Source organism: Dromiciops gliroides, chromosome 2 (assembly GCF_019393635.1).
Source record: "Dromiciops gliroides isolate mDroGli1 chromosome 2, mDroGli1.pri, whole genome shotgun sequence".
In the NCBI taxonomy this organism is placed as follows: domain Eukaryota; kingdom Metazoa; phylum Chordata; class Mammalia; order Microbiotheria; family Microbiotheriidae; genus Dromiciops; species Dromiciops gliroides.
The window spans coordinates 126,415,785-126,434,861 of NC_057862.1; the positions used below are offsets into that span (position 1 = coordinate 126,415,785).

The window sequence follows — 19,077 nt, forward strand, 5'->3', positions numbered from 1 at the left end:
TTCCTATTCATCCTGTATATATGCAAAGTGGTTTGTATGCTCTCCTTCCCTCCCCATTAGATTGTGAGCTCCTTAAAAACAGGGGCTATCTTTTGCTTTTTGTATCCCTGGTGCTTAGCATAGTGCTTGGCACATAGTAGGTGATTAATAAATGCTTATTATCTGTCACTAACTGAGAAAGGGAAGCAGGGAGGAAATGGGAAGAAAACTAATTTCTTTTTTTCCGTTTCCATTTGAGTGCATCAGCTCAATGCAGATGTGCTTCTACTGGTTTCATTTCACTTCCTATATTTTAATATATTCAAGCTACAAATTTAACATAGTTGGGGGGAGTGAAGTATAACACGGAGCAGACTCGGGTGGTTAATATTTACAATTTCACACATTATCTTGTATGGAAAAATAAATGAAAGTCTGTTTGATAAGGACTTGAAGATCTTTGGTTTGTGCTATCTAAAGACAGCAGCATTTATATAAGTAAATGAGTCTGACAAACTGATAAAATGTGAAAACTGGCAATGTTCTTTTTCAAACAGACAAAATGGAGAGAGGATTTTTTTGAAGACAGTTCCCTACCACCAACCCAACCCCAGACTTACAATCACTGGCTTGAAAGGACCCCAAGAGAACGCTTTGCCTCTGCAGAGGAATGTACTTAAACCATGCCCAGTGATCATTCACTTCTGAAGTCTCTAGATTACACTGAAGGTCCATGCTAACATCTGACCGATTTTATAACTCATTATACTGCATTTTAAAGTTTCTTTATCCTGGTCAGGTAACATCCAGAGACAGATGACCTCCTGTCCATCTTTGATGTTCATCGAGTGGCATGTGCAAGCACTGTACTGTGAGGAGTTAATGTAGAAGGAAAAGAAGTGGTCCCCAACACTGTCTAATCAAAGACACTGAAATATATGTACAGAAAAAACACAACTCACAGGAACTCAACTAATTGTGACCCTCATTGAGCTTTTAGGAGAAAAATAAGGGGCAAATTTTTATGAGCAATTTAGGCAATGTAAAGATTTCCAGGGATTATGCCAGAGTTATTACAATCCAGCCAATCACCTATACATTTTCACCCACCTTTCTGTCCCCTTTCTACACAAATATTACACTCAGGCCAAATGGAAAATAGTCACAATTTCTTGCCCCAACTGTGCACCTTTGCAAATACTGGCCACCACCAGGACTGCCCTTCCTCCTAAGCTCCCTGCTTTTTGAAATCCTAAAGCCCAGTTCAAATGCCACCTCCCCCAGAAAGCTTTTATCCTCTGATGTTCCTAACTCGAAGCAAGCTATAGGTCTCCTTTCTCTGAACTCACAGGGCACTTGTTACTTTTTTCAGGACGATTACAACATACGGCCTTGTGTGATTATTATTTTCTATGGAAAGCTAGGTATCACAGTTGGTAGACCATCTGGTCTGGAGGCAAATCAGGCCTTGGACATTTCCTATTTGAGTAACCCTGGGCAAGTCATTTGACCTAATTGCCTCAGTTTTCCCCTCCTTAAAATGGGGATGATAATAATAGCACCTATCACCATCACCACCTTCCCCTCCAAGTTGTTGGATCAAATGAGAAAATAATTGTAGTGCCTGGCACAGTGTGCGCGCTATATAAATGTTAGCTATTATTATTATGTAAATGTCTCGCCTCCCCACACTAGACTACAAGCTCTCAGAGGCACCTTGTTTTATTCATCTTAATATTCCTCCGCATTTCTTCTAAGCGCACAGGAGCCTATCAATAAGCGGGGGCGAGGGAGTTGAGGGGGCTTAATAGTGCTTAAATACACACAGTTACGAACAAGTTACAGTTTCCTAGGGCTTTGTGTTGCTGTCAGCCAAAAGAAAGCAGTTGCTGCAGGCAGAGCTCAGTGAGATCTAAGCCTGAGACAAACCTGCGATGGTAGAGAACTCAGTGGCTCCTTCCAAACCACTCAAATCCCTCCTTTACAAAACCAAAGGTTATACTGCGTTTTGTTTCCCAACTTCAGTCCTTTAGTGAACAAAAGCGCCTGTCCCTTTAAGAATCCGGGCCGAAGCTCTCCCCCGCCCCCCTCAATTCTCCTTTCCCCCCCTTCTCCCTCCAATTAGGCAACCCAGCCTAGGCTCCCACCCCTTTCTCTTCCGGGACAGCGAACTATGGGTTCAGGTTCCCGTCCGTCACAGTGGAGGCTCTTGTGATTGGTTCGTTGCCCTTAGGCGGGGGAGGGGGGAGCGAGGGCCGGGGAAACTAGTTTGTTTGCAGCGCCCTCGCTACATTGTATCCAGAGTGCGCGTTCTAGGGGTGGGCGAGGGGGAGGGGCAGGAGAGAGGCCGGGGAGAAGCTAGAGGGAGGCAACATGAGCATCGTCCGGGCGACCGGAGGTCACTGATTGGGAAGAGCGGCTGCGGGGACCGGGAACTGGGGATCAGCCAGCCGGCCAGGGAGTGCCCCTGGAGTAAGTACCTGTGCCCGCGCTCAAGGTGCCCAGAGGGAGCGCTGCCCAGTCCGCGGGACGCACAACTGAAGCAGGTTTGCCCATGCACACTCTCGGGCCCTTTTACAAAGTGCTGGGCACAGGGGCAGCAGCGGGGGGGTGGGCACTGTCCGGCAGCATGGCTCCTGGATGCGGGTCTGGGCTCTGCTGGAGGGTCGGGCAGGCGGGTAGGGAAGCCGGGTGTGAGAGCTGTCAATCCTCCCTCCTTGACAGGCAGCCCTGCGGTCTGGACTTGACTGCGGGACGAGCCACTGGAAGTGAGTTCCATGTACGGGAGCCAGCAGTTCCTGGGAAAGAGGAAACACCGAGACAGACTCACCCCAGGCAAGAGACACCACTGGGGCATTTCTAGGCTTTGAGTCTAGGGAGAACTAGCATCTGAACCCCTCCTCCTCCCCCACCTTTTTTTTTTTTTTTTTTTTGCACCTTTAGGATCCTAGGAGAACATTTGCTGAGCCTCGAGTGAGGGAATGAATTGTTTTGCAAATGGGTGTTTGGCTCTGGGAGCCTAAACTCTTTTCCCCTGGGAGTTGTTTCTTCATTAATTCTACAGCCTTTTTTATTATTATTGATCCTGGAAAGAGGAAGATGTTTGCTTTTGAGAATGCCGGTATTCCAGCTTTTTAGCCCTAGCTAAAATCCTGTGGTGCTTTGCTCTGAAAGCCAGATGGTTTTCTTTATGTAGACCCAGATATTTCATTTTTTAAAAAATGAAAATGTTGTATACAACAGCTATACAGCATCAATCCCTTCCAGGAACAGAGCATTGGAATTGCTCATTGTGGGAGTAAGGGAAAGTCCAGCATTCTGCTCTGATCTGTTTCCCAGCTGTGAACTGCAGTTGTGAACAGTTTAGGCATCCACAGTCCAAAGGAAGTGGGATGATTGGAGCATTTGGGGATACAGTGGGATGACTGGATGATTTGGGTCCCAGTCTGCTTTGAAATGTTACTCTAGTAAAGTGCTTGTTGACTGGCTGACTCAAGTAAGCATCTTTATGTGTGGTTTTATATTCGTTTATTCATTCAGCCATTATTTATTAAGTACCTACTATGTGCAAAAACAGGAGCAGGAGAAGACACAAAGATAAATAAGAGAAGGCTGAGCTGGAGGGGGAGCATCACACCCATATAAAATACTATAACTAGTGCATAATATAGGATAATTACAAAGTTCCATGGGTGGTTGGAGGAAAGAATGGTAATTTCTGACAGCAGTGTCTACCCACATGATCCCATGAACATAAAGATGCAATTTAGTGGAAATGAGGTCCTAAGGCAATGGCAATGTTAATTCACTGGGACAAGGCTCCTTAGGTATCCTCAGAGTGAGTCCAATGGGTATACTGCAGCAAAAGAGAATGCCTTTTCTAGGTGACTTTAGAGAGCAGCAGTTAGGTAGTAGAAAGATTAGGGATTTTGAAATAAGTCAAAGAAGACTTGAGTCCAGTTCTATCTCCATTACTTACAGAGTGAGTCTTTGGACCTCATATCCATCCCCCTTAAAAATGAAGATGACTTGCCTTTCTCTCCCTTACAGGGTGGTTTTGAGGATGAGGATGAGATGATGAAATGGGTTTGTATGGAAGTGATCTTAACATAAGACAGCATCCATGCATAAATTGACCAGAAAGGATGCATCTGTTGCATTGAAGGGGTCTGCAAAGGGACATTCAGGATCATAGATTTAGAGCTAGATTTAGAGATGCTCTGGTACAAGTCACTGATTTTATAGTTGAGGAAACCAAGGCCCAGAGAGATTTAAGTGACTTGCCCAAGATCACACAAATAGGAATTAGCAGTGATAATACTTGAACCCATGTCTTCTATGAATCTGATGTCCTCTCTGCTATAATATCACACTGCCTCCTCTGTAAGGAAAAAGGGAGGTCAAATCACTATAAAGTTTACTTAGAATATTTCAAAACCTAAGTGGTTTTTATGGGGATAATTGGCGTAGAAAAAAGATCTGTTACCAGTTTGAAGCTCCTTTGTTGAATAAAAAAGAAAGCTGCTGGAGCTGCTAGTCTTGACCTGTATTTTTTGAGTGTGAACATCCTCTTTAGGGAGTAAAGATCACAGAACTGGAAGCTATCTATCCTGGCTTAGCTTCTCACCTGCTATTATCCTGGGATGTAGCCCTTTGCTTCTTTGGGCTTCCCTTTAAACTGAGGGTGATGTTGTCCAGCTAGGGTTTACTACCACAGGAGTGGAGTGTTAGGATTCATGGGAGGACATTGGAGAGGATTTCATTGAGGTGCTGAGGAGAAAATTACTTAGAAGTAGATATCTGCAATTTAACGAGCAGATTTCCCTGGCATACTGAAAGCTACTTTGTATGTTTCTAGAATAGAAGTCCAGTCCTGCCATGAGAAGGTCTGAACACCTCGTTAGGATGATTGAATATATCTTTTCCAAGGCTACTGCCGTTATGATCATATTGAGTTCAAATGAAGTGGAAAGGGAGATAGAAATGTAAGAAACCTTCAGTTCCTTAGTGTTTGGTCCAGAGAAAAGTAAGTGTGAGAGTCAAAGGTCGATTCAGCAAGTCTAATGACAGGTTAGTGGCATCTTCACGGTGAAACCTACCTTCACATTCAGTATCATTACTTCTAGGTCTGCTCATAGAGGGAAGAGAACAGGGGAAGAGGAGCTAATTACTTATAGATTCTTGGGCTCAGTGAATGTATATTTCAGTTGTTTCAGATCTCCCTGCAAGGTGTCTGGGAAGGAAGAGAGAGGGACAGTTGGGTCATCTAGCAAAGAGAGAGAAGTTTCACAGTGGCTCCTGTGAATACTTAGACCTCTAGCTTCTATTCCCTTCCTCCTACTTCTCACTACTCCCAAAGCCACATTCAGGTCCAGGACAAGAGTGGGGGAGTGGGAAGGAGGGTTAAAAATGATAGCTTGGCTCTTAACCATCCCTGTCACATGCCCCCTCCCCAGCCTGCCCATGTGAGAGAGAGGGGGAGGGAGGGAGAGGGAGGGGGAGGGAGGGGCTGGATTGATTTTTGTCCTTGCCAAGGTTGATATAGAAGGTCCTGAACCAAACAGATAAACTTCGTGCTGGAATGAACTGGATTGGAATTCAGAGATCTAGATTGAAATTTTTCAGTGAAATTTTTCAGCTCTGTGAGAAGGCATAGTACTTAACTAGAGCCTCAGTTTCTTAATCTGTAAAATTAGAGGACTGTAATAATACTGGCTGGTCTTAAAGTAGTATTTGAATATTATATTATTATATTACATCATTATCACTGTTTGTCTTCCCTGGGGCCATGCAGAAACCTAACTGGTCCCCATTTATATTGGGAAGAGGAAGATGCAAATGCTGACTACCTACTGATCCAGTGCCTTCAGTTCCTTATCAGTCTGTGAGTGTAACAGTTTAAAAATCCCTGCTCAGAGACACCCCTGGCTAATTCGGGAAAGCTTTAGATGTCCTGAGAAAATGCAAGCTCAAATGAATTGGTTAATTGAGATTCTGGTTTTCCTGTAATTTGGTAAATTCAGTAATTGAATCATCTCAACCACAGTCTATGTTGCTCTCCCTGTTGGAATGAATGCCTGCTAGGAGGCATTTAGTGACTATAATCTACATCCACCACCCCTCCCCACTTGACCTTTAACCAGTATCATCACTTCAATGGGCCTTTGCTTATCAACTTTACATCCCCACTGTGACTGTTAGCCCTACTCAAGCAATCAAAATTCCTCCTCGGCAAGAAGGAACCAGCTGCCTTTCTTTATCCAAGGATTCAGTACCATGCCAACATCAAGGGCAGAGGGCTGACTACATAGCAACTTGGTAGGCTTTTAGTTTAGGGCCATATCATTCCCTGCTCACTCTCAGGAGCTGAGGAAGAGAAAGGCAACTTGGGAAACTGGAGCTGCTGTTGTTACTAGTTTGTAGTGATGGGCTGTGGTTAGCATCTTCATCTTTACTCTTGAGAGTTTGGGTAACTGGAGTAGTTTATGATTCTCGAGTCTCTCAGCATCACCCTTAGGACTTGTCGGTTTCCTGACTCTAGTTACCAAGTCCTGGCCATCCCTCCTATTTCCTTCCCTCTTCTACATTCATCCTCCATTTTTTTCTGGCTGAGAAAGCAAGCTGGATTTGGAGACACAGGACCACGGTTTAAGTACTTGTTCTACTACTTAATAACTATAACCTTTGGACAAAGTACTTCCCCTCTCTGGTCCATAGTTTCCTTCCCTGTGAAATGAGGATAATGCTTGTATTACTTAAGTTCACTGCATTGTTTTAGGGATCAAATTAGATTCCATATATCAAATGCTTTGTAAATATGAGTGAAGCATGATATAGATATTAGGAGGAGGATAATGGTATTCCTTTAATAGCCCTCCAATTACTTCATTCAGACAAGATAGGATAAGCCATGGGGGGGGGGAATGTGGTGTGTAGACTGTGGGTTCCATTAAGACAGATGTAAGCTTTCTCAATAGCTTTATTGAAACGAGCCTTTCCCAACTCTGGCTCCTTGTTCCCTCCCCTGACTCTACCTCCACCCCCTCACTTCCATTGATTTAAGGATTTTGAATCTTGTTTTGGTGAACTCCCAATTAAATTGACTTGCAGGCTTATATATGCCCGGTTCCCCAATCCTTTGGCATCACCTGCCCAGGGTGTGACCAATAGGATGAGTGAACAGATGAAGTATGCACAAGCCATGAATGAGCCCTTTCACCTGCCCAGCCTCCCTGTGCCAAAGGATAATGGCAGAGTGGAGCCAGGTGGGGCACAGAGAGAAACAGGTGTGGGCATAACAGGGGAGGGACAGCAGGTGAAGGATGCATTTCAGTAGAAGGGGTGCTGATTTGCCAGGGGCAAGGGAACTTGGAAGCAGATGTTCAGAGCTGTCATGTGTCACCACCTGGAACTGACTAGAGAACACTGTCCCAAACTGGAACCACTGGCTTCTGTGATTGAATGTCAGGGTAGGGTGTTGGCCCAAATCAAAGTTAGAAAAACATCCTGGGGGTGAATGGCTCAGCTAAGAACCCAGGAATCCAAAGTTTAGGCTGATCTTAATTCCTTTCCCTCCTTTTCCCTGATTTCCCATAAGGATTTCTATAAGATTGATAAACCCAGATCGATCTGCCTAGGAAGGATAGAATGAGCAGGGATAAACAGAAGGCTAACATTTATATAGTGAATTAAGCTTTTCAAAGCACTTTATCATCTCACTTATGTTATCCTCACAATACTGTGCAGAAGGTACCATTATCCCCATGTTACAGATGAGCAAACAGAGAAGCAGTGATTGAAAGCCGGTCTCTTCTGCCTCCAAGTTCATCTCTTTGGACCATAGCCTGCTAATTCTGTGTGGGATGAACTGTTGGCTGTTCAGGGGTCACATCTTCTGCAGAAATCTGCCTGAGAAACTAAAACTATGCCTTCCCCCACCCACCACTGCCAAGAATAAGCATTAGACTGGGAGGTGTGTTGCCAATACATCAGAAAATGTAGGAATGGAAAGAAAAAGACCTTTTCTTCTAAGAGGAGAATGAGGTAGCTCTTACTCTGCCTGCATCCTCTCTGCCTGCCAGGGAAAGTGATAAATCAGGAAGTTAATCAATTACCTAATTCAGATAAAAGAAACCTTTCTCTTTAAAGGCTTTGCCCAAATTGTATTACTTGTGTGTTGATAACTGGCATGTTGTTCCCCTTTGGGTTAGAAGTGGTGAGAGGAGAAACGGGAGGTGAGAATACTCTGATTTTTAAAATCAGGATGATTTCATGATAGGAGGCAATGGGGGAAGTAGAGAGAAATGACTTCTAGAGACACCTTTGCACTATCAATCAATCAATATCAGTCAGTCAGTAAATCTTTATTGAGTGCCTACTCTGTGGTGTCAGTCCACCTCTCTAGGGATCAGTTTCTTCATCTGTGAAACAGCAATGCCCACTAAAAGGGTTATGAGAAAGTCTCTGGGAAACTAAAGCTTGCTTTCAAAAACCATAGCATGATTTCTTAGCTTTGTTGCTGTTGCAACATTCTGATTCCTAGGGAAACAGAAGAGTTGCATCCCTTCTCTTCTCACCAGTAAAAACCAATTTGACACCTGTACCACTGTAACAGTCACAATATCATTAAGATCTTCATGTCATAGTCTGACCAGACTGGTAGCTTTGCCCTCAGAGTAGGGGTTATTGAGAAGTGGGGGTTTTTTGGTGCCATGGATCCATCCCTCTGGAATTCTGAAGCCAATGGATCCACACACACACACACCCCAGAATAATGTTTTTAGATGCTTAAAATAAAATACATGGAAGTAAAAGAAAACCAGTTATAGAGAAATATAATTATCAAAATATTTTCAAAAACAAATTCATGGACCCCAGTTTAAGAACCCCTAACTTAGAGGGTCCTGGCAGTACTTCAGTTGGGACAAACTGTTCAGCTGATCATTTAGTTATTATCAGCAACAATTGGTTAAAGTCAGAAGCTAATGGGAACTCCAATACCCCATTGCCCTGTTGTGTCGGCCTCTCCAGGTCTCTGTTGCTCCACGTGGGAGAATGTGTTAGAGTCTTTGTCTTTGTGTAGCCTAAGTTCTCTGCTCAAGGTCTCGACCCCCTAATGAATTTGTCCTTAAAACTTAATTGTGGGGCAGCTAGGTGGCGCAGTGGATAGAGCACCGGCCCTGGAGTCAGGAGTACCTGAGTTCAAATCCGGCCTCAGACACCTAACACTTACTAGCTGTGTGACCCTGGGCAAGTCACTTAACCCCAATTGCCTCACTAAAAAACAACAAAAAAACAAACTTAATTGCATTCATTCAACAGGCATTTATTAAACACCTTCCACATTCTGGGCACTTGAGATGCAAAGAAATTGTCCTTGCCTTCAAGAAGCTTACACCCTAATGGGGTTGGGGGAGTGGGGGCGGGGAGAGAAGGCAGCAAGGGTAGATGATCTGCATACAGAAAAGTAAATATTAAATATCTACAAGGTCATTTCCAGGGGGTAGGGATGACTAGTAAGTAACCAGAGGGCTCAAAATAGGTATGTTATAGAAGGGACGGACCTTTTGAGGGGAGCTTGGAAGGAAAATGGTGATTTTCTGATATCTGAAGGACCAAGTTTTACACATGGGGCAAGGAGAAAACATCCATGCAAGGTCACAGAGGTGGAAGATGGAAAGCCATGAGCAGTTAATGGCAAATATGGCTGGTAGGATGGACTATAGCATTCAGTATGCCTGGGAAGTGGGGGGGTGGGGATTAGTCAGATTGTGAGGGGCTTTAAAAGCCAAACAGGAGACTTGGCGCTTTATCCAAAGGGCAAGAGGGAACCACTGGACCTTCCCGAGCAAACAGACACTATTTCTGGATCTTGAGCAAGGGGACACTCTGGTGAGACCTGTGCTTTACTAACACTTTGGAAGCTGTGTGGAAGATGGAGGGGAAAGGGAAGAGACCAGAGAAGCAAGGGAGACAAACTAGGAAGCTCCTGTTATAGTCCAGGCAAGTGGTAATGAGAGCCTGAACTTCAGTGATGTGGGTGGAGAGGACCAAGATGTGAGAGATTGTGGTCTCCCTCAGTTTGGTTCTTGGTGCTTGCCCCTGGTACCAGAATGTCTAAGTGTAGAGTTGCTAGGTCAGAGTCACATTCTCAGTGACGGAAGGTTGCCGATGAACTGCCAATTCCTAGAGGGGTAAACAAGAAACTTGGCATGGCAATAGTTCTCTCTGGAGTAGCTCATTACAGGTGAAATTCGGGCCCTTTAGGGAACTGCAGCCAGACATACTTTCCATGCCCCAGGTATACCATATGAAAAGAGTAGAAGCCTCTGGGAAATGACTTTAGAAGGGTTTGGTGGCCTGACCATCTTGGGATGATGATTCCCCAGTTGGCTTTGAGATGACTCAAGCTTCTGAAGTATAAGGAGCTCTGTTATCCTCAGCAGGTTTGCCTGCTCAATAGCCCCTTCTTCATTTCCTCAACAGGAAGGCAGAAGCCACAAAGATAGAAAAACAAAAACTTTCAAAGGAACACGGGGCCAGAGATGTGTAGGTGCGTCATTTTTCTTCACAATCCTTGCTAGTCAGGCTCATTGCTTGTGGAACTGTAACAGATGGAACAAATAAAAAGTGGCACCCCTCAGAGAGGGCAAACATTTGACATTTGAAAATTTTCTGTCTCAAAGGGTTTCGAGGCTTTGGAACGAACTAAGGAAGAGGTTGAGGGTTCTGTAATGAGTGGTTTAGCTCTCCCTTAACCCATTCACCTCACTAGCTTCCTGGTCCCCACATCTGGGGTTTGCTTAACCCCCAGCCTGGAGTTTAGCTCTGCCCCAGGTCCTGGGGACCTTGCTTTAAGTTCACATGGATCTTACATGCCAACTCTTAATCAAGTATGCTTCATCCATTGTAATATGCCCGCACTCTCCCCTCTTCCTCCCATCTTGCCGCCATCTAGTCATGCCAGTCCCACTAATTAGTTGTTGTCATGTTTCTCCCTTGCTAAATTTCTGCGTTGGTGCACCTTGCCCAGTGCCTCAGACCCTCCAGGATGGAATCTTTTTCTTGTTCTTGCCAGGTTTTTTTAGAGACTAGGACCTTGCCCCTGGACCACACTCCCTATTCCTGTCTATCAAAACGAATCTCTGTCTAGTATATTACTTGCCTACTATTTTTCCCACCTTCTGGGATAACTCCATTCATTCATCTACCCATCTGCTTCTTGCTTTGATCCCCATCTATTAGCTGCTTCTATAATTTCCTATGCTCCTCCCTGATCATCTACCTTAGTGATCTTTGATTTGATCCATTCCTTGGACACTAAACTCTACTACTGACAGACTTCTCCTTCTGAGACTTTGTTAAGTCTAAGTTGATTTGGGGATTGTCCTTTCTGTAGGCAGGAGACATGAATTACATGAACATTCCCAGGTCTTCTGGCCTGATTATTCGGTATCTGAAGATGACTCCTGGTATTCCTTTAGGGGTGGAAGGAAATTGACTCTTTGAACTATCCCTTTTTTTTTTTTTGCAGGGCATTGGGGGTTAAGTGACTTGCCCAGGGTCACACAGCTAGTAAGTGTCAAGTGTACAAGGCCGGATTTGAACTCAGGTACTCCTGAATCCAGGGCCAGTGCTTTATCCATTGTGCCACCTAGCTGCCCCCAACTGTATCCCTTTCAATAGCCAAAGTGCCTTTCTGGAACCCCTGAATTTACATTCTCCAAATTACAGTTACAGTTACTATTTTTATCATCCCAACCAATACTGTTTACCAGAAAGGTATAATTAGTAAAAAAAAAAAAAAGTCTAGTGTTGGCTGGTCAACTAAGCCATGTATGTAGCTTCAGGCAGAAGAGAGAACACAGGGCTGGTAGGGATTTATGGTTTGTTGGTACATAAAACAAAACACGTGCACATGCCCAGTGCTGGAATTGCTTCTGCTGAACCATGTTCCTGTTTCCTCTGTTTGGCTCACGGAGGTTTCCTTTGAAGAGGTTTGCTCAGACACTCACGTCTGAGCTTGATGCAAGTCAGAAGTGTGATATCATAACTGAGTAGTCTCAGATGATCAATTTCTTCAGCTGCTTTAAGGGAGTGGCCAGGACCAGGGATATATCAGTCCCATCGTACTCTGCCCTTGTGTCACAGTGGATAGAATGCTGGTTCTGGAGTCAGGAGGACCTGAGGTCAAATTCGGCCTCAGAAACTTACTAGGTATTTGACCCTAGGCAAGTCGCTTAACCCTGTTTGCCTTAGTTTCCTCATCTATCTAATGAAATAATAGCTGCAATCTTCCAGGGTCACTGTGAGTATAAAATGAGAGATTTGTAAAGAGTACCTTGCAAACTTTAAAACACTATGCTGTATACACACAAACTATTGTTGTTGTTAGTGGTTTCTCACTCTCTACCTCTTCAAACAAAGGCTGGGTGACCAATGGCCTGGTAAACTGTAGTTGGGCTTCTTGTTCAGGTCCAGGCCTCTGAGGCACCAGGGTTCACCCTGGTGATGTGTGGCCAATGCTGGACTACCTCGGCAAGGCAGGCTGGCACCTTCCTATGCTACCAAGGTTTATAGGTAGAGTTTCCCAAAGCAGCAAACCACTGCTACTCCTGCTCCCCGAGAATTACAGAAAGTTCAGGTTACCCACGTGTACATGTTATGGCTCTAGTCCAAATGAAGGCTAGTGTTGCCATCATTGCATCCATTGGCTAATACCCAGCATGTGTTTGAACAATTGGCAGTTCAACACCAGCTGTTTGACTAACTTGAACAACATAAAGCTAGGGTTGAGAATATGTTCTTACTGTCTATCATTTGTTTTTATTCTTAGCTAGGAATTTGAGTTCATTTATTCAACAAATATTTATTGAACAATGGACTTGGGAATCAGGAGCCCAAGTTTAAATCCTGCTTATGAATCTTTTTTATTATCTATAAAATGGGCATAATATTTGTATTACCTACTTCACAAAGTGGTTGGGAGGTCTGTGCTTCATTCATAAACTTTAAAGCACTGTATAAGTATGCTGCTATTTTGTTTTCTGTGTATTAGGCTTTGAAGTGCAGTAAGAGTAGAGCTAAAAAGAAATAATTCCACCAGGGGGTTAGACTGAATGACTTCTTCTAAGGTCCTTTCAAGTCCTAGACCTTTGATGACCTTTGTGAACATTATCTCTATCTATAAAGAAACTTAAAAGCCAACTATAGAGACAAAATCTAAAAACAAAAGTTAATCATTATGAAAACTAGAGGGTTTTGAACACCTATAATATTTTTATAAATTATCCAACTTTGATACAGCATCAATTCAACAAGTGCTCAGAGAATTTAGTGTGGGCAAAGACTGCATCATATGACATGAAGATCTGTTGTTTGGGGGTGATGTACAGGGCGTTCCAAAAGTCTCTGTGCAGTTTATTACTATGAAAGCTTAAAACTGCACTGAGGCTTTTGGAATACACTATGTTTTGTTGTATATTTCCAGTGGCCTCTTGGATTGCTCCGTCCAGATGTCTCAGTAACACTTTAAATGAGGACTTCTAAGCCTTTTTGAGTCACAGGATCTTTTGGAAGTCTGGAGGAGGCTATGGACCCCTTCTCAGAATACTGTTTTTAAATAAATAAAGGAAATGCTAAATTCTAGTTGGATGTTAGTGAAAATAAAGGCGTGTGTGTGCATATATATATATATATATATATATATATATATATATATATATATATATATATATATGTTTCCCCATCCATGTTCATAGATTCCCCCTAAATTAGGGTTCTCTAGACCCTAGGTTAAAAGACCTGTGCCTTAAATTCATGTACCCAAAACAAAACTTAACATCTTTTCCCAAGAAACTCACTCATCTGTATTTCCCACTTCTCTCTGTGGTACTTTCACCCAGTCACCTGTGCTCAAAACCTTAATGTTATTGGAGACTTTTTTCCTTCTCTTTTACCTTATCTTTTTCTCCTGGTACTTGCCAAGTCCTGTCAACTCTACCTCCCAACTAGAATTCAAATCTATCTGTCTCCTTTCTATTCCTAATACAGGCCCTTATGACCACACACCTGGACAACTGATTGCTCCCTAACATAGCTCCCTACATCCATCCCTCCATTCTGTCTTTAATCTCTCCTTCCTATCACTGCCAGATTAATCTTCCTAATGGACAGATGTGACCACGTCATACTTCAGCTAAAAACCAGTCAAGGACTTTCTGTTGCTGACTGAGTAAAGTCCAAGCTCCCCAGCCTGGCGTGAAAGGTCATCTAGCCTCTGAGACCTCTCTATCTTATCTCACATTCCACTCCTACACATGTCCTGTTGTTGAAGGTAATCTGGATTATTTACTGTCTTTTGTACATGCCTTTTTTCATATTCCATCCCTATCCCTGAATGTTGAAATCCTACCTATCTCACAAGGCCAACTTCAAATACTAGGACTTCTATGAAGTCTGCCTTTTCAGTACCACCCCTATTTTTTCCCCATCCCAAGTGGAAATGAGTATTTCTATCCTCAAACTCACATATAACATTTTGTACCTTTCTTGTGCTCTTATGCTATATTCTGTTCTGCACTATCCTTACAGTGTATCATTATGCCTTTATATACATTGTGGTCCCTCTGATAAATTGTATCTATGAAGTCAAGGATCATGTGCTTATATCTCCAAGACTTAACATGGTGTTTTGCATGTAATAAATATTTAATACATGATCATTGAGGGAATGGATGAGTGAATATGATAATACAAATAAGGAACAAGGTCATTTAGAAAGGAAGATCAGAAAAGGAAGAAGAAAGAGTCCTAGGTGTATAATAAGAGGAGGTGAGCTTGAATTCCAGCTTTTGGACCCTAACATGCTTTGTGACCTTGAATAAATCAGTTCTTTTTGGCTTTCTGACCCTCACTTTCTGCAGCCATGAAATGAAGGGATTGAACTAGATAATAACTACTATTATGTAATATTTTGATATTGTAATAACTATGATGTAATGTTATACAAAGTGCTTCCCATACACTATCTAATTTCATTCTCACAACCCTGTCAGAAATTCATTACATTTAGCATTATCCCCATTTTACAGATGAGGAAACTGAGGCATAGAAAAGTTAAGTGACTTGCCTATAGAGATGCAACTGATAGGCTTTGGCAGTGGGTTTCAAATTTAGGTCTCTTGACTACAAGTATAGCATTCTTTTCATGATACCATATACCCATTAGATGCTGTCTAATATCCCTTCTTTTTCTAATATTACTTGTGTTGGAGTGGTCAGAGAAGGCTTCATAAAGAAGATGGGACAGGCTGTGTTGTGAAGGATAGGTAGAATTTAGTTAAGCAGAAAGAGAAGCAGAGAGGGACATTCCAATTAAAGGAAATAATGTGAATAGTATATGAAAGCAGGGGAAAAAATGGTGTGTCTGAGAGGATAATAGGAAAGCCCCATTAAGCTGAAAGGCTATTGGATATGATAAAAGATACAGCTGGAGGAAGGTGGGTGAAATCAGATTGTATGAGGTCTTGGATTGTCAAGATAAGGAATTGATTGTAGACAATGGGGAGGCATTAAAGTGGTTTTCTTTTTCGTGAGCTTTTTTGGGGGGGGGAGTTGTTTTGTAAGAACAGAAGCATTTGAGGAAAATTAATCTGATGGTGGTATGAAGTATTAGTGTCTTGAGAGCCTGGAAGTTTGAAGATCAATTAGGAAGTCATTGCAAAGATCCTCGTGGGCATCTTATGCTGAAGGCCTGGACCAAGGCAATTTTCAGATGAAGAAACCAAAGCTATCTATAGCATATGAAAAAATGCTCTAAATCACTCTTTTTAAAGTACTCTGTATTTTCCTTTCTTCACTTAATAGTATTTTATTTTTTTTAATTACATGTAAAGATAGTTTTTAACATTCATTTTATAAGATTTTGAGTTCAAAATTTTTCTCCCTCCCTAAGACAGCAGGCAATCTGATAGAGGTCATACATGTACAATCATGTTAAACATTCTTCCACATTAGTCATCTTGTGAAAGAATCAGAACAAAAGGGGAAAACCGTGAGAAAGAAAAACCAAACAAACAAAAAAAGTGAAAATAGTATGCCTCAATCTGCATTCAAACTCCATAGTTCTTTCTCTGGATGTGGAGAGCATTTTTCATCATGAGTTTTGTTTTTTGTTTTTTTGTTTTTTGGAATTGTCTTGGATCATTGTATTGCTGAGAAAAGAGCTAAGTCTATCATAGTTGATCATCACACAATGTTGCTGTTACTGTATACAATGTTCTCCTAGTTCTGCTCACTTCGCTCAGCATCAGTTTATGTAAGTATCTCCTGGTTTTTCTGAAATCTGCCTCTTCATTATTTCTTTTAGCACAGTAGTATGCCATTACATTTATGTACCACAACTTGTTCAGCCATTCTGCAGTTGATGGGCATCCCCTCAATTTCCAGTTCTTTGTCACCACAAGAAGAGCTGCTATAAATATTTTTGTACATGTGGTTCCTTTTCCCTTTTTTATGATCTCTTTGGAATACAGACGTAGTAGTGGTATTTCTGGGTCAAAGGGTATGCACAGTTGTTATAGCCCTTTGGGCATAGTTCCAAATTGCTCTCCAGAATGGTTGGATGAGTTCACAACCACACCAGCAAAGCCTTAGTATTCCAATTTTCCCATATCCTCTTCAACATTTAAGCATTATTGATTAGAAAAATGCAAATTAAAACAACTTTGAGGTACCACCTCAAATCTATCAGATTAGTTAATGTGACAGAAAAGGAAAATGACAATTGTTGGAAGGGATGTGGGAAAATTGGCACACTAATGCACTGTTGGTGGAGTTGTGAACTGATCCAAGCATTCTGAAAAGCAATTTGGAACTATGTCCAAAAGGCTATAAAACTGTGCATACTCTTTGACCTAGAAATACCACTAGTAGGTCTCTATCCCAAAGAGATTTAAAAAAAAGATCATTAGTGACAGGATAAACATTGATATGAAGACAGCATTTCCTCAAGTAAAGATTGAATAACAATGGTGATAATACCTTGCTTTTATATAGTCTCTTAAGATATACTAAAAACTTACCCCAGAATAGTCATATGAGGTAAGTAGTGAAAATAGGATAATAGGAAAGATAGAGATAGGGAGAGACAGGGAGATAGTGAGAGACAAAGACCTTGTGTATACGTAGGTAGCTCTCTCTCTCTCTCTCTCTCTCTCTCTCTCTCTCTCCCCCCCCCTCCTCCCTCCATCTTCTCTCGTCAAGAGTCATATAAGGAATCTCTGTATTATGGATACAGAATCTCAGGATTGGAAGGAATTTCAAAGGCCTTATGGTGTCAACCAGGGGCCTCCTAGCAGCTCTCCCACTGCCTCATTCCTTCTGAACTTGCACTTTCTTCTCAAAGTGACCTCTAGGCTTTCAGTCCCTTCCTGTTCTCCACTTCTGTCAGTTATTCTGGTTTTTCCTTCACAGTCCTTGATTCTCTATCATGGGTTCTTAACCTAGGTCTGTGAAATTTTTAAAATTCCAACGACTGTACTTTAATATAATTGGTTTCCTTTGTAATCTGGTGGGTTTTATTTTATGTATTTAAAGCCAATATCCTGAGATGGGGATCCCCCCTAAAAATTAAAGAAACCCTTCCCTAGATAATCAGTCTAATAAAGCACTGCCCTCAATCACTGAATTCCCTGTTAATGTTGTCTTCTTACTGTTCCCTGCCCCCCAACTTAAGCCTGGGGTTTTCAGTGCTCCCAGAGGAAGTCAAGAACATCCTTGGTCCCCTAAAAATTCCTGTTATCTAACCTCAGCCCACTACTTTCATCCTGCCTTATACATATGATAAACACCTGGACTGTTATCATGACATCAAATACAGGACAGGTGTTATTCTCCCCTATCACCATTGTTTTTGTTCAGTCATTTTCAGTCTCATTCAATTGTTTGTGACCCCATTTGGGGTTTTCTTGGCAAAAATGTTGGACTGGTTTGCCATTTCCTTCTTCATCTCATTTTACAGATGAGGAAACTGAGGCAAACAGGGTTAAGTGACTTGCCCAGGGTCACACAGCTGTTAAGTGTCTGAGGCCAAATTTGAACTCAGAAAGGTGAGTCTTCCTGACCCCAAGCCTGGCACTCTACTGCACCACCTAGTTGCAATCACCATTACTTGGGCCATAATGAAAGTCTGCTGCACTTGGGAAAAAAAAAGACAAAAAAGTTGGCTATATTCCTATGAGATATAATTTTTTCAATGTTACTGAGTTTGGAAAATAATATCTAGCATTTATATAGCATGTTACAAATATCTCATTTTATCCTTACAACAACCCTGTGCTTTTATTAACACCCATTTTACAGATGAGAAAACTAAGGCAAACAGGTAAAGTCACACAGCAGCTAGTAAAAAGATGAGACAAGATTTGAACCCAGTTCTTCCAGATTCCAGGTTCTGCACTGTGTATCGCTGCTTTTTTTTTTTTTTTTTTTTTTGGTGGGGCAATGGAGTAAGTTAAGTGACTTGCCCGGGGTCACACAGCTAGTAAGTGTCAAGTGTCAAGTGTCTGAGGCCGGATTTGAACTCAGGTACTCCTGAATCCAGGGCCGGTGCTTCATCCACTGTGCCACCTAGCCACCCCCTGTGTATCGCTTTTAATGAGACATATTAAAGAAAACTAGGTTTGGGGAAAATGTTAAATTGCTTAGAAAATACATCTCATTTTTGACATGTGCTGTTAGAAGAAGGTGCTTTGTCTTTTTTTGTTATCATAGACCTCTTTGGCAGTCTGGTGCCTTCGTGAACCTCTTCTCAGAATAATGTTTTTAAAAGCATAAAGCATAAGATAAAATACGTAGTATTAAAAAGAAAACCAATTATATTGAAATACATTTATCAAAATATTTTTTAAAACGTTCACAGCTTCAGGCTAAGAACCCCCAAATTAGAGTCTTTGTGATAGTTTTAACTAGAAAGATAAATTTTTTTATCCTCACCACCTTCATCAAAAGCATTTAATATGTGTTTGCTTGCTATGGCAAATGTGGTGTACAGAAAAGCACAGAGCCCCTGAAGGGGGTGTGAGTCTGGGCAAGGGG

The 19,077-nt window shown here is 42.1% G+C and overlaps 1 protein-coding gene across 8 annotated transcripts in view; it reads left to right on the forward strand.

Moving 5' to 3' along the window:
* The first annotated feature begins 2,293 nt into the window (after window positions 1-2,293).
* KLHL25 (kelch like family member 25) overlaps window positions 2,294-19,077 on the forward strand; it is a 47,841-nt gene continuing 31,057 nt past the window's right edge. For 2 of the 8 annotated variants that reach the window (XM_043988036.1, XM_043988038.1), the window contains exons 1-2: window positions 2,294-2,451; window positions 2,704-2,814. In XM_043988036.1, the coding sequence (XP_043843971.1) occupies window positions 2,757-2,814 (58 nt within the window). In that variant the 5' untranslated portion in view covers window positions 2,294-2,451; window positions 2,704-2,756. Of the gene's footprint in view, window positions 2,526-2,703; window positions 2,815-18,032; window positions 18,090-19,077 lie in introns of those variants that run through there. The other 6 variants (XM_043988041.1, XM_043988042.1, XM_043988039.1 and 3 more) reach the window with 4 other exon arrangements.